The 15,556-nt window shown below is 39.3% G+C and overlaps 1 protein-coding gene across 1 annotated transcript in view; it reads right to left on the reverse strand.

The window, feature by feature from the left end:
• The window catches only part of LOC121954419 (transmembrane protein 150A), a 30,762-nt gene that overhangs the window by 7,404 nt on the left and 7,802 nt on the right, over positions 1-15,556 (reverse strand). The window contains exons 5-6 of the mRNA XM_042501906.2: positions 14,715-14,782; positions 6,405-6,532 (exon numbers count right to left, since the gene is read on the reverse strand). Coding sequence (XP_042357840.1) covers positions 6,405-6,532; positions 14,715-14,782 — 196 coding nt within the window. The remainder of the gene's footprint in view (positions 1-6,404; positions 6,533-14,714; positions 14,783-15,556) is intronic.

The following is a 15,556-nucleotide window of genomic DNA, read 5'->3' on the forward strand; positions in this document are numbered from 1 at the left end:
ACAGCAGCAAGCAGCACCACAAAACGCCTCCTTTTCCCTGCTGGTCACAAGAATGAAAAGAAACAATACACAAAAGAGCTGCTCAGGAGCATGTGACTGCAGCTCCCACTGCAGGACACACACACACACACACACACACACACACACACACACAGAAAGAGAGAGGGCTCAGATGTACTGATCAGAACAGATAAGAGATTCACTGGATCATTAACCAAAGCTAGAATTACATCTCCAAAGACCAGCCTTATTTAGAAAGATGACAAAGAATTGCTTTTCTTGGCTGATGCTGGATCATTAGAGTCTTGTGTTTGTAATAACTGTTCCTCTGCTTCATGTAACTCTTAGCGATCATTAGAGCAATAGCCCAGAAGTTATTTAGTTTTGGCTTCTAAGCCATTTGTCCATTGACCCGGTGAGTACATAGTGAACATTCTTGTGCAGTAGGCTAATCCTCAAAGTGACAAAATCAGATTTCCAGACAATTCCATGTGAAAAGCACACAGCAAGTCTAAGATCTGCCTGTGACATCACCGGAGCTGGAGATAAAGATGGGAGATGAATCACAGCAACATTTTCACATTTTTGACGTTTTTGCTCAAAAAGCAGCGTTTTGTTCACAGCGGGAAATCTATTTTAGTCTAGTACCTTTTACAGTAAAGTGGCTGTTACGAAATCCTACTTCTTGCAACAACATCAGCGCTGGCACCGTTGTACTGCCAATCTGTTACTCACTATACTCAGCAACGGAAAAATAACACACGTGCACAAAGTACAACCATATGCTTTGTTTTCCAGGCAGCTTTTGTTCAAACTGATGTTGTTTTTCAAGCAAAATTGCACAACATTATCTGGTTCCAGCTTTGCAATTGTGAGGATTTGCTGCTCGTCTTTGTCTGATGTGAAACTAAATATCTTCGGGATTACAGTGGAAGAAGGCAGGGGTGGGAGTAAGTCACAAGCAAGTCTCAAGTCTTAACTTCCAAGTCTAATAAAGTCCCATGTTGCTGTGGTGAGAATCAAGCAAGTCAAGTCGTGTCCCTGCGATAAGCCAACCAAGTCACAAGCCAAGTAACTTAAAATTCAGATGATTCAATAGGTGAATAAGTTACCAAAAAGGACACATTCATGTACCTTTCTTTGTGGTTTTGCTGTGACAAAGTAACATCAGATGTTGTGCCGCTGTACCGCTATTCTTCTCCTACTAACTTCATCAACAATATAACCATTGAAGCAAAATGTAATTATTTTTGGACTATCCCCACTTAAGCTGTGTGAGTTGACCTCTGCTGGTCTGATGGGTGTTTTAATAGGTTTGCATGCATGGCAGTAAAAATCACCCCAATATTTAAAAAGATTTAATAAAAACGCAAAGCATTTTTCATCTGTCTCAAGTCAAGTCTCTAGTCATGAATACCAAGTCAAAGTCAAGGGTGTTGACTTTTGTCTGACTCGAGTCAAGTCATGTGACTCGACCAGAAAGACTTAAATTAATGCAATTTGGCCAATCTATAGTTTAGTGATCCTCAGGCCTTCATAAAGCCTTAGAGTTAGAGTTAGCCTTAGAGCCTGCTGGATTGCTTATGCTCAAAGAATAAATATTTGATCGTTTCACCTGAAGACACAGTGGCTTGCTTTTGTTCATGGTTGTGTGCATTGAAGTGAGACTTCTGGGACATCTGAAATGTCACATTGGGCTTCGGGAAGCTGCGATGGGCATTTTTCACCATTTTTGGATACTTTCTGGACAAACACTTAATCTATCAAACATATAACCAGCAGATTTATCAGTAATGAAAATAATGTGTGTGTGTGTGTGTGTGTGTGCTGCTCGGTGTCCCAGATTCTCTTGATAATCGAGGTCATTACCTGGTGGCTTAATGCATCATTAACCTTTGCTGTTGCACTTTATGTACGTATGTTTTCACACTTAATTCAGTATACTGGGAACATGCTGTCACACCAGTGTAGGTTAAAGACAAAGATAAGGAAAATGGAAAAACTGATGGTGAAAGCAGTGAAGTGGACTGAAACGTTGCAGAAGAAGCTGTGAGAAACAGTAGAGACAGATGGGAAAAGCTCTCATTACGCCTACATGTGTTCATCAGAAACTACACATCTCGGAGCATCTGCCTTCATCTGACACTGCTGAAATGTTTTGCAGCTAAAAATCAACAGAGTGTGTGTGCCTACATCTGTGGTATTTTCTAAATATTGGTACCAAATTTCTGTAAAAAGTTATCCCTCACAGACATTCTTTACACATGATCCTCTGCAGCCTCGTCCATGTCAGTGTGTGCTGTGAGGGGAATATGTGTATGCCTCATTGGTAAACCACCAAAAGTTAATACTAGTGGTTTGTGCTGCATTTTGAGTATTTTGTGTATTACGGTGATACAGAAAGTTTGAAGTGTGCAGGTGGAGGAGGGGTGTGAGCCCAACTGACATCCAGCTTTCTGACAGCTTTAGTTTTCCTCTCTGAAAATGTAACCAAATGAGACAAAGTGTAACTAAATTAACCAACTGTTTACACACCTGCTGTAACACACGGCTGCCAAAACCTGTAACAAAAAAATGTCCCCAGCACTACCTACTGCAAAAGGTTTTTGAAAAGCACAGATACATTACACTTGTTTGTTATTATGCAGCAGACACGTTTAAACTTTATGTTTCTTTTCATATCAACTATGCTGTGGTTAACCTGTGGTTAGGTTTAGGCACAAAAAAACACTTTGTTATGGTTAAAAATGATCATGTTTTAGCTTAAAACACCCTGTTTTTGAGGCGCTACACGACAGCAAAAAGTTTTTGTTGGCTAGAAAACCACTAGAAACACAGCGACAGGCAATGGTCTGCAACTTATCAAGCGTCTTGCCGAGGTGACATGATAATGACAGGATAATGTAATTAATGAGTTTCAGAGGTACTACTTCAAAGATTTTGTTTGTTTGGTCAGAGCCAGCTGTTTCCCCATTTCTAGTCTAAGCTAAACTAACAGCTGCTGGCAGTGGCTTCATTTTCACCACACAGACATTACAGCGGTATTGATCTCCCCCCGTTTAGCCCCCAACCAACATATAAACAGAAGGATAAAGAAGAAAGAAAAAGAGAGAGAAAAAAAGAGCAAGCAAAGAAAATACCAAAACTAAATCGGAGTGGAGACACCCAGATTTCATGTATCACACTGTTGAAATGTCTTCGTCCGGAGTGACATTATCAGTCAGATATCAATAATGTTTGATACTGACAGGACTCCCTCTGAATGCAGGTGGAACAACATCAAAAAGCCAACAAGACCCTGCTGACAGCAGGCGTCATCTGTAAAAGAGCGTTCAGGATGAGCTGTCCATCCGTCTTCTCTGCTCCTCTGTCTTTCTCTCCTCCTCCTGAAGGCAGCTTTCAACCCACCGTGTCACTCTCGTGGACCTCTCTGTGGCCATGATGTTCTTTTCCATCATCTATTTTACGTGCTTTTCTGCCCAAACCATCAGACCACCCGACAGGAAAAGCCCCAGTGGCCACACCACAGCTGCTCTGCCAAAGCCTTACATAACACACAGCTCCAAACCGAAGCAGTTGCCATCGCTCCGTATGTTGCCATGTGTTGTGTTGTTTCTAGTGCTTTCACTCGCTTTGATCTGACGAGCGATCTCTCTGTCAGATTTTGGCTGCTGTTTTCTCCTCTGATTCCAACGTGTTCGTAGCGTTTGCCCGAGGATGCTGCCGCCATATGTTTTGGGTCTGTGTTGAGAGCAGATTTTTTTTTTTCTGTCATGTGGTTCAAACAGTTTATTCACCATCAATGACATCTCTATTTCCATCCCACTGGAATGTCCCCGGCTATAAGAGATGCGATGTCTTTGAGTGGGCGGCTACGGTCAGGCCTGTGATTGGTTATAGATGGGGCCTCTGCTACACACACCCTGTCTGCCCAGCTCCTCTCCACGCATGGCCAGACTTGATGACTCACTTCCCCCTGGCTCTTCCCATAAAATTCCTCCCAGTTCTGCAGCGCAGAGGCTCTAAAGGAGAAGCGGGAAGAAGGTGAAGACAACCTGCACACGTGTGCACACACGCTCCTGTAAGACGACTCTCCCTTCTCAGCAAACGGTGGACTTCTGACTTAAATTGTTAAACTATGATATCACATCTAGGGATGGGAATCGAGAACTGGTTTCAGTTAAGAACCAACTCCAAACAGTTCAATCCATATGAATCGTATGCCACCAAGCTTAACACTGTCTTTTATCGATGCCGGCATGCTTTTCTGAAAGTTGTGCATTGCAAAACAATGACATGAAACTTGTATCTACACTGCTGTAAACATGCAACAAGAGGGAGTCATGGCAGAGAGGAAGAAACAGTCCAAAGCATGGCTTCATTTCATGAAGAAAGATGACAACAGTGCTGCTTGTGACGTCTGGAAAATTATCATTTCATGTGTGGAAATATCAGCATTGTGCTGAAACATCTCTGTATGCAACATGGGCTTAAACTTGCCATGTATTTGATATTCTATGCACGAGTGCCGCTGCTTCCGAACAGAACAGCACGCCCATTTCCGAGAGTAAATATCCTGTTATAATAACATTAGTGACACGCGGGCAGGCTTACTCGATTTTTTTCTTTGACAAAGAACACTTGAATGAATGAATATTCTCTCATTTCATCAATTTTAGATGAAGACAGACAGACTGTTGCTATACACAGAAAACTGTCACCCGCAGAAAATATGAAGTTGAGTTTTCTTATCTTCTCTAACAGACCTGACATACATAATTAGCACAGCCCCATCCTCTCTACACTCACGTTCAGATATCGTATAATCTCTTAAATTACCAAATCAACTTAAACCAACGAATCATAAGCAAATAAAAGGGAGACTATTCAAGAGGACAAAGGGTCAAGTGTTAAACATATCAAAGCATCCAATTTATCCAAAGGGCCCGAAAGCTTTTAAAATTGAAAAATCGATAGATTTCTAGTGAAAACATGCTGAGAATGATACAACAATGACAACAGGAAACATTATTCGACTTTATAATGCAACATGTTTTCATGCAAAATAGAAACTTTTACGGCTGTGTATATTTTAATATTAGTATCAAAAACTAAAGAGACACTTTGGTTGTCAGAAAGGCCGGGATGTGTGCCACATAAGTCACATGTCCTCTCCCTACTTGTCTCTCTCCCATTATTTTCCATCAACTGTTAATTATTTAACAATGTTTTAATTTTTGAAGGACAAAATGGTAACAACATTTCACAGATGTATCCAGCCTTTCATCAGACAACATACTGTCTGTTATCTCTGAAGTCCTCCCAAATTTTTTTACAAAAATTCCAAAGATGTCTCATTAAAGCTTCCCGTAACTGCTCTCTCACGCATGCACTCGCGTACACACACACACACACACACACACACACACACACACACACAAACACACACACACACACACACACACACACACACACAAAAGCAGTCTAGGCATCCAGCCAGGGCTCCAAATATTTAAACTTGAAGAAATTCGTTTCCAAAGAACCAATATCTACAGGAAAGGAATCCAGTTAGGTTTCCTCACTTTAACTACCAGAAAAAGCAGCGCAGGACCGTGTCTGTGAAGGCAAGACCGAACTTATCAAACCTTAATGTGTGTGTGAAGAGACAGAGCAAAACCAAAAAAAATTAGTCATGATCAAAGGCCTCAATATTGAGAAACACTGAAACACTAATATGACTTGCAGTTCTGTTTTGGGCTGCAACAAACAGTTGCTTTCATTAGCGATAATTCTGGCGATTATTTTCTTGATTAATAACAGTGCAAAACTCAAAAATATTCAAGTAAAAGAGTATCTCAGCATGTCAACCTTTTAGTCTTGGTGTACCTGGGTCGAACACTGAATGTAAAAGGAATTATTAATTTCTTGCAGTGCATTAATTTTGTAGTACAGTTTTTTGTTTGATTAAATGTTTTGTATTTATGTGAAAGTGATTGTGAAGTGAAATCAAATCAAATATGATCTAAAACAAAAAAAACAACAAATCCTCACATTGAAGAAACTGCAAATTTTTGCCTGAAAAATTGCACTAAATAAGTTATCAAAATAGCTGCAGATCACTTTTCTGTCGCTCAGCTGACTGATTAATCAACTGATAGCTGCAGATCTATTTCTGTTTAACAGTTTGTCATAGACAAGTTCTATATTTCACCTTGATGGTTTACAGTCATAATCGGGGTCTCTCACTGTGCCACTTGAGATACTTTTACCTATTTCTATTTCCCTTGTTAAATCATATTAATTTGCTGCTCTTACATGTTACATCTCTTTCATGTTTTAATGTAAATTTTGTCATTGCATTTTTTTTATCTCTGTATCATAGAGGTAAACTGGATCAACCGTACCTGAAAGTTGCCCACCATGATGAGTCCAGCGGCACAGATCCAGCCTGTGGAGAGACTCGCTGTGTTGAGAACACAATTTTGGTGCTTCTCAATGACATGGGCGTAGCGGAGCAGCACAATCACCATAACTACAGCACAAGAGACACAGAGCAAGAGAAGGTGAGTCAGTTATTGATGGTTTTGATGGCAGTGGCAGCAGATTAACAACACATTAAAATCACTGTAACAGTATGAAAGGAAAAAAAGGTATCATGATTCTGGGAAACCACCCTGCACACTGTTGGCATTGTGTGTTATTATATCACAGTGCCTGGCTTCAATTTAATTCAAACACTCGCATACCTCACTTAGCCAAAAAACACACTACTTTCCTGGAAGCTGATTAAAAAAAATCTCTAAGTTGAATTTCTCTGCCTAACAAGTGGGAATATGAGAGGCAGGAAATGGCGGGAAATTGGGAGCGTTAAATGGGTGGGGGTTGGTCCAAGTCTTGCATAAGATTAAAAAGCAAAGGAAAGCGAAGTACAGTATATGGGACAGATGACTGCTGATGTGCTAATGGGCTGTGACTGGAGGTATTGTTGGTGCACTGAGGAACTGACCCCCGCTTGGTTTCTCTTTGTTAACTCCTCACGGCTGGTGCTTGACGAGGGCTGACTGGGCTTGGTGAAAGCGAGTGGAAGGAGGCTGAGAGAATTACAGGGGACAAGGAGCCCCTCATGTCTTGACCTGAAGCCCATACATTGTCTCAGAGACTAAACTGTTGTCTTAAATCTGTCACCATCTGTGTAAGAGACAGGCTTTAGGATGGTCTGTGCTGCCTAAACAGAATAAAAATGGAAACCGTGGTCACAGAGAGGAAAGAAAAACGTCAGTGCAGGACTTACAATGTCAACCTTTGTCTCAGCTAGTCAGGGTTTGGATATGCTGCAGCCTCTCTGGCCCTTAGCCAGCGTCTCAATGTGTTAAATGTAAAATATTGAGATGTTTTTTGTAATCTGCTGTTAGTACAAAAACGTTAAGTTCATGACTTTCTTTTACCAACTGCTAAAATAATGAAGGGAATATACTTTTCATTTTTTAATACAACATAAACTTAACTAGTTTCTAGTAAGTCTTTCTAAAATGTAAAAAGCTTTTCAGTCTTTTTCTCTGTTATTGTTAAATTATATTTTAACATTGATTTTTTTTTAAAATATAGGATTAATTTTGATGTAAGCAAATTTTGCTCATGAATTTCTCACAAAACACAGAATGTAAATAAATCAGTGAAATTTGTAATGAATCAAGATAGAAAAAAATTGACACGCAGCCCAATTTATCCAGCACTTTCTCACTCCCGACTCATCAAATACTGTCGCCTATTCAATGGCCCAACATGTCAAAATCCCACTTGCTAGGTAGCCCTCCTATGTCAGTTTTGGACGGCGTGTCAATTTAAGCTTGTTAAATAAACATGCATTTTTGCATGAAATGCAGTTTCTGGTCGTTAAATGCATGCAGTCTCTTCTCAGAATAAACTTGTAGACAGGTTGTTTTTAGGCTTACTTCTTTATATTTAGGCAACAACAACATATGGTTAGGTTTAGAGAAAAAATCACAGTTTGGATTAAAATAATAACATTTAATATAATAATCAACTTGCACGGTATGCGACACTACTAGCACACTACGTTGATATTTAAATAACTTGACTGACTTTTGGTTTCACGTGGGACACAAACGGCACACTCCCATTTGAAAGTCCAGGGATTGTTTGACTCTTCCTCCAACCCACCCTATACAGACCTTCTTGTTCTTTACGGTAGTTGCCTAGAACGTCAAAAAATGCTGCTGCCCGGTAAGTCTTATACCACCACTATAGGGTGCCTAGGTGCTTTTGTGATGATGTGACTGACCACACATCAGTATTTGACAAGTTGGGAGTGAGACTGGGTTGATTTATCATATAAATATATATATTTTATCTATATGTTTATTTAACAGGGACCATACAAATAAACATTTCCACATGGAGATAAGCAATGCTGGAGCTGTAATGAAGACAGGTAATCTATCTAAAGCTTACGCAATAAAAAACATTACATAATGTTATAAAAATGTTTATAAATATCAGCTTTTGTTCAGATGCTCAAGACGACCTTGTGAGTGACTGTTCTTGTGTCTCTCTGTTCCCTCAGCACTAAAACTATTTTGGCAAAGAGATTTCAGTTACGATCACGGAAAGACAAACAGCAGTGTCTCCAGGCTCGGAAACAATCTTGTCTTTGTTTTTTCCTACTCTGTCTTTTAAAATGGAGAACACACTGTGTTGCTGAATGGAGAGGAAAGTCAGCTGCAGTTTATTTCATTAGATTATAGTATCTTGGTCTCTCTGCTGCAGACTGTCTGGCTGTGGATTTTCCCCTTTTTCAACATAATGACATTTTCATCATTACAAATGAGCATGTTTGAACTTGCTGGCATTTAGCAGTTGCTTTTACATTATGTAAGCCTGCTTGACTGTTAAAGACGTAGAATAACTTTTCCCTCCATTACTCTTATGAGGAAATCCTTCATGTTTCACTTTTATTTTGTGAAAGACAAGTTTGTATGCACTGTGTTCTGGCGTATTTCTTAGAGGATACGTGCCATGCTTAGTGGTCACAGGTTACTGCAGCGTAAAGACTGCACGTGTGATGAGTAAGCAGAATGCCTGACCTCCATTTAGCTTCACACGGTCAGGACAAGCTGTTGTCTGACAGCTCAACAATAGGAATAAATTTACATAATGCCAGTGTCCATAACACTGTCCCAGCTTTGGTCAACTTCCACACAGAAGCCTTCTCTGAATCTTACTCCTTTCCTCTAAACTCAACACGCCCTGAGGAGGAAGTCTCGGCTAAATGTCACTCTTTCATAAAAATTACCTTGCACCAATGTGCACACACTATTACGTACAACCTGCTGTCACAAGCACAGGCTTGATTTTGCAACACATAAACTAGTGCACATACCCACAGTGTAAGTGCATATTCCCACGAAAGTCACATCAGCCACACCACACCTCGCAGTTAAATAAACCCTGCTGTCCCTACAAGGAGCTCTGTTTCAACCCAAACACCCCGCTGCATTCTCTCCCACAGGAGGTATGCTGAGAAAGAATACAAGCATTGTCTTTGAAACATTGTGTGTGTACTCTAGCAGAGAGGTGGGAACTGGGATAAAAATGAGAAGTACTATGAGCCAATATACAGTTCATCGGGTCTGTGATATCCCAGATAGAAGTGAACCCCTGAGCCAACTGTAGCAGGCACAAAGTAAGACATAAATCAAGAGGCTAAAAAGCTAAGCACTGATTATTTACAATAGCCCGTTGTATAGCTACATGCCACATAGACTTAACCTACTTTTGTAGAGCCATAATAAGTTCCTTTACAACAGGTATTAACATGTTCAGACTAATCAGAACTGAAACAAATTGAAGCACTGAAAGCACCTACAGAGGTGGTCACAAGTCTATTCAAACCGGAGTAAATGCAGCAATTCCCTGCTGTCACAAATACTGCAACCACTATTTATAACGTACTATGCTGGCAGATTAAACGGGGAAACGTGATTCAGACAGGAAGCTGTGACATAACATGCATATCTGCAGTGGAGGAAGACCTTTTACTTAAAGATATAACAATATAATAACTTTTGCGCATCGAAATGTTTCCAACAATGTTTAAACCCTGAGAAATCTGTGGCTTTAATGGAGGACATGGTCCATGTCATTTGGTCGCCATCACCTATCAGTGATGTCAGATCCCCCTTGTGCATGCACCAGCGTTGTCTGCCTTTCCATAAATTGATTTTTTTTAAATCCAGTTTTAAGCCACATTTTTTTAAGACACTTAAGACATATTTTAGTCATTGGACGTTTGGATCGTAAGTTACCAGAGAAATAAGCTAAGCAAACATTAACAGCAGCTCAACTTTAACCCCTGCTGTGACAAACAGCATCAGAGAAACACTTATTTTTAACAGTAACTGCTTTTTTTCAGTGTTTTTACTGCTTTTTTCTGCTGTTTTTTCTTGGCGAAATAACCTCAACAATTAACACTGCGGGAATCTTCCTATCCAGGAAAAACTGACTGCAACAATGGTATTGCTCTGTCTTCTGTTATTGTTTTGACTGAGAGAACCCCAAAAAAGTACATATTGTGCGCTCAAGTAAAAGTAGCAAAACTACCATGTAGAAATACTCTGTTAAAAGTGAAACTCTTACATTCAAGTAAAAGTACAAAAGTGTTAGCATTGAATTATTCTTTAAGGACCTAAAGTAAAGATACTCATGCAGAATGGCCCAATTCAGAATCCTTATGGATTACAATTATTAAAAAGGTGGAGCTAATTTTTCTCTTAAACATTTATCTTGGTATATAATATTTCATTATAAGATCATAGTTTATTACATTTTTTATTATTCATTTGAATCTTCAAAGTAACTAGAATTGTCAAATAAGTGTAGCGGAGTAAAAAGTACAATATTTCCCTCTAAGATGAAGTGGAGTGTAAGTGTTAAACAGCATGAAATTGAAATACTCAAGTAGTACCTCAAAATTATACTTAAGTACAGTACTTGAGTAAATGTACTGAGTTACATTTCACCACTGCTTGTCAGCGATAGACTCATAAAACTGATGGACGGGGAACAAGTGCGCTTGAAGTCAGTTTTAGAGGATGTGTTGCAATCTACAGCGTATGTTTTGCAGGAGAAGAACAGATCAGATTTCTTTATGTAAACAACAGGTGCAGTTTGATTTTATTATTTATGTGATCCAGTTTAGAGCTAGACCAATACATCAGCCGACACGTAGCTTACTGCAGATAAGTAACAGATAAATAACAAAACAGTGTCTCCATAACATAGTTTGTCCAATAGAGAGCCTGACAACCCCAAAATATTCAGTTTACTATCATGAAAAACAACAAAACAACAAATATTTTCAGCTGAGAGGCTGGAAGAAGTGATTTTTTTATGTTTAAAAAAAAATAATATACCCAATTATCAAAATGTTTGCAGAATAATTTTCTATTGATCAACTAATCAATTGATCTACTAATCCTTTGATCTCTTGTTGTATTTTAATGTAAAAAAATCATCCTGTTTATGACTCTACTGTCATGGTTGTTCTGTTCCAAGTAAGATGTAACATGCAATCTAATTTAATTCGTGTAGTGTTTACCAGTACACAGCTCTACTGTGGAGTTAATTCTGAACCAGACCATCACCAGAGGAGTAATGGCCCAGGATAGCTCTGTAGGTAAACACCATTAACTAGAAACCGAGTCAGACGTGAACTGTCATCTTGGTTGAGCAATGGAGCCAACAGTGGAGACAGGAAATCTGAAATATTGTGTTGTTTTTGTTTGGCTTTAAACTCTGGGATGCCACATTGTTTGGCAGCTACATTGTTTTGTTGCCACATAAGTTTTTCTCATTTGATTTGTCTGCGTTTTTGTTTTCTTGAAGGGAAACACCACCTAAATTGAGAATTCCAGTATGTTATTTGCTTGGCCTGGGAAAGTTCAATCAGTATTTGTGAACATGAGTTTCTCTCTCTAAAGCCAGAAACCAGTCTCAAAGTCTCAAACTTGTGATGTAATAAAATCTAGAGCTGCTCATAGATGATGAATGAGAGCCTGATTTTACGGACCCAGATGAGCTTTATTCTGTTGTAGTGATCTCAGTTACACTCAGTCAGAACATTCTCCTGGATGCTCTCAGCAGCCCGTTTACACAGAGATCACACCATAGGGCCGCCACAAAGTCCCTTTTTATGCCATAGTACATTTTTTACACAGAACCTGACATCTGCGGCATACTTCTGCTCAACTATGTGATTTTAGATAGCATTCCAGCATACCAAGAGCAAAAGAGGCGTAATGTTTAACACAACAGCATCAGCCTCTAGTATGACATATAACATTCGCGTCTGCAACAATTTATAAGCGATGACAATGGCATAATACGGCAATAACAGTGGCTGTTTTACAGCTGCTAACTGCTGCTAGCTGCTTTTTAAATCTTTTGCATAACATGTTGTCTAACCCCTCACACAGAGGGTCCCGTCCTGCCAGCTTTTTACAAAGAGGCCGTATCTGTGCTGTTTCTACCTCCCTTGCCGCCTCAAAGGAGAGACAACTTTATCCCTCAATTCTGCGAACATACCTTTTATACAGAGCGCTGAGTCGGTATAACGGCACATATTCCCGCCTTAAACAGACAGTATAAAAGGGGCTAGTATCATCTATAACATCAGCATTTCCACTTAATACCCTCTGACATCACAAATTTGAGCTTTATCACTCTACGTTTTGGATTTGGGAGTTGGTTGTTCATGCTTACTACTATTTCTGGACTATCTTAGACAGAAGGGCATTTTGAAAATGGGTGTAGTTTCCCTTTGACAGTATGATGACAGTGCAGAGTGCTCAGCCTAACTCTCCTTCTCTTACATGAGACTGACAGTTTGACCTACTGTGATTCAGGGCTCATGGTTGACTAACGTGCTGCTCAAACTTTCACTGCTGCCTGAACAGACTTTCACACTTTGATGCAACAGTCTGGTTCCTACAGGAACTCATAAGACCAGTATACTAGTGTATATGTGGTCTCACTCCATATACATAAATACACACATACACATAGAAAGGCTCTTATATTCTTGTCAAAGGCAAAGAGCAGAGCTGTAATTTGAATGTCAACAACATGCAGCAGTATACAGCTAATTTTAGATCTACAATGATCATTGTCTTATCATGGGTGGATTTTCTGACTCCCTCTCAAATGTATGAAGCAATGGTCCAGATTCAGCCAATCAGACAGACAGACAGGCCTTAAATAGCTGCAAGACACATGGACACTCCCTATGAGTTGACAAACAAAGGCAAAGGGGACCTCTCCCCGGCTTTATATCCATGCACACACACACAGAGAACATGTCTAAGCCACAGCTGGGAAACATTAACTCGATCACGGTAGTCAGACCCGCCAGTTAACACAGGGAACAGCACGTGTAGACTCACAAAAAACACACAGGCCAGCACATGGGAGCTCATTCACTTCCTTTTATATCATGCATGTTATTCTTGTACCTACAAAAATACACACTCATCATGTGTGTGTTCTTTTGCATTTCTGCATAATTCAAACTTGAAACCACTTTGAAGCAAAATTTGTTGTCCTTTCTGCCTCCCCTTTCAATCTAAATGACCACATGCAAGGTTTTCACTGGCTCTTGGTCAGTGTGGTTGTAATTTTTGCACAGGACCAATGTTTTTCTGAAGGCTGCAAAACTTAAGTTACTCTGCAGCTTTAACACAAGCAAAAGAGTTGTTCAAAGCAACCACATCTAAGAACTACAAATGAAACTGATCTCTCCTGCTGCTGGAGTTTGAGGACCAAATTTTATTCAAATGAATCTCTACTGAAAGGAAAGTATTTCCGCTTTTATTCAGCAGTTAAAAAAATTTAATTATTCCCATATTACTTAGCATAAATTTTGATTTTTTTTCTTAAAACCAAAGACCCCTTATAAAACGCAGAATATACTTGGGACCCCCCATGTTTGTCCCTTGGAATAATCTGATCAATTTTTCAGTAATATGAAAGAGCAACGCAAGAGAATTGTTTTGGGAAGATATTAGACATGTAGTAAACTTACCAATAGGTTTTTAGATTAGTCATCTAACAATGGCTTTAATATAATCAAAACTTGAAACCATTTCTTAAGATGAAGGTATTTGTAAAAATGTCTCATGAGCAGTTGAGGCGAACAAGAGATGCGTATGTGCAGCTGAGCTTCTCCTTTCGAGATTCTCCTTTTTTCAGTTGATACCACAGATAAGTAAATGTGCACAGTACGATAACTCAATTTCTATACTGTGGTCTTTGGTGTAACGTAATACCACTGCAACCCATGAATATGAAAACTTCTCACAGATCCCACTTTAAGCATCACTGATCTGTTAGCAAGACTGTTAGTTGTCAGCAACTATTGTGATAGTTAATTAATAATTTGAATTAAAGAAAAAAAGACATAACGTCGGTCTCTGAATTTCTTTTATTTCAGTTTTACATAACAGTAACCTGAATATCTTTGGACTATTAGTCGGCAAAAAAGCAAATTGAAGATGCCACTTTGGCATTTTTCACTATCTTCTGATATTTTGTTGACAAAATGATTATTTTAAATAGTAATCCGCAGACTAATGGACAATTAAAAAATCAACAATTAGTTGTAGCTTGGTAGATGTGTGTGTATGCACATGATATCTTACCCATGAATGAGCCTGTGCTGCAGATAAGGCTGAAAAAGCAGCTCTCAGGAGGAAGAGTTCCGCATTTACTGCAAGAAAGCGTACACAGAAATAAATCAGAGAAATGCTGTAAATCAGCCTACACAGGAACACTAATTCCCCCTCCCACATTGTGCACTCTGACATATGGCATGTTGTTAGGGATGCATTTCTACTCATGCAGTACGGAAGGAGGGAGAGAAAACCACACTTCCTCACATCCCATCATCAAGCCTGTGACTTTTCACCTACTGCATACTCTCCTCTAGGAATGGCAAATGTTTGTAGGAGGGAAGGCAGGAGACAGTCAACACAAGCTGTCTGTGCCTGAACTCCGGCTGCCTGCAAAGCCAAAGCTTTCTCAGCTGACTGCAGTAACACACACACACACACACACACACACAACTTCTTCAGATGATATTATAAAATTCAGTAAGCTAACTCTTGCACTTGTGATTTTCAAGCAATTCTTTGGCGTATTTAGTGTTTTGATGGATGGTTATTTAAATTTAGTCAGATTTTAGATTCATTTTGACTTAGTTTAATTTTAGCTCACTGACTAAAACAGCATATGATATATCTGCAACAGCACTGCATTAGTGAAGATACACTTTGCAACATTTAAACATTGTTCAGTTTCTCTGTTAATCTACGGTTGCACATATAGTTTGAGGGCTACTTAATATTTCTAGTTACATAATCATGCTTATTGCATAAGCAGTGAATTTTTTGTGTTTTATAACGGTTTCTCCAGTTTTTAAACAAACTCAGCAACTAGCCTTTGATGTTGAAAGCTCAGTGGGACAAAAAGGTAAACAAAAGAG

Source organism: Plectropomus leopardus, chromosome 13, assembly GCF_026936395.1.
Source record: "Plectropomus leopardus strain MGB_pleo_1.0 chromosome 13, ASM2693639v1, whole genome shotgun sequence".
Lineage (NCBI taxonomy): Eukaryota > Metazoa > Chordata > Actinopteri > Perciformes > Serranidae > Plectropomus > Plectropomus leopardus.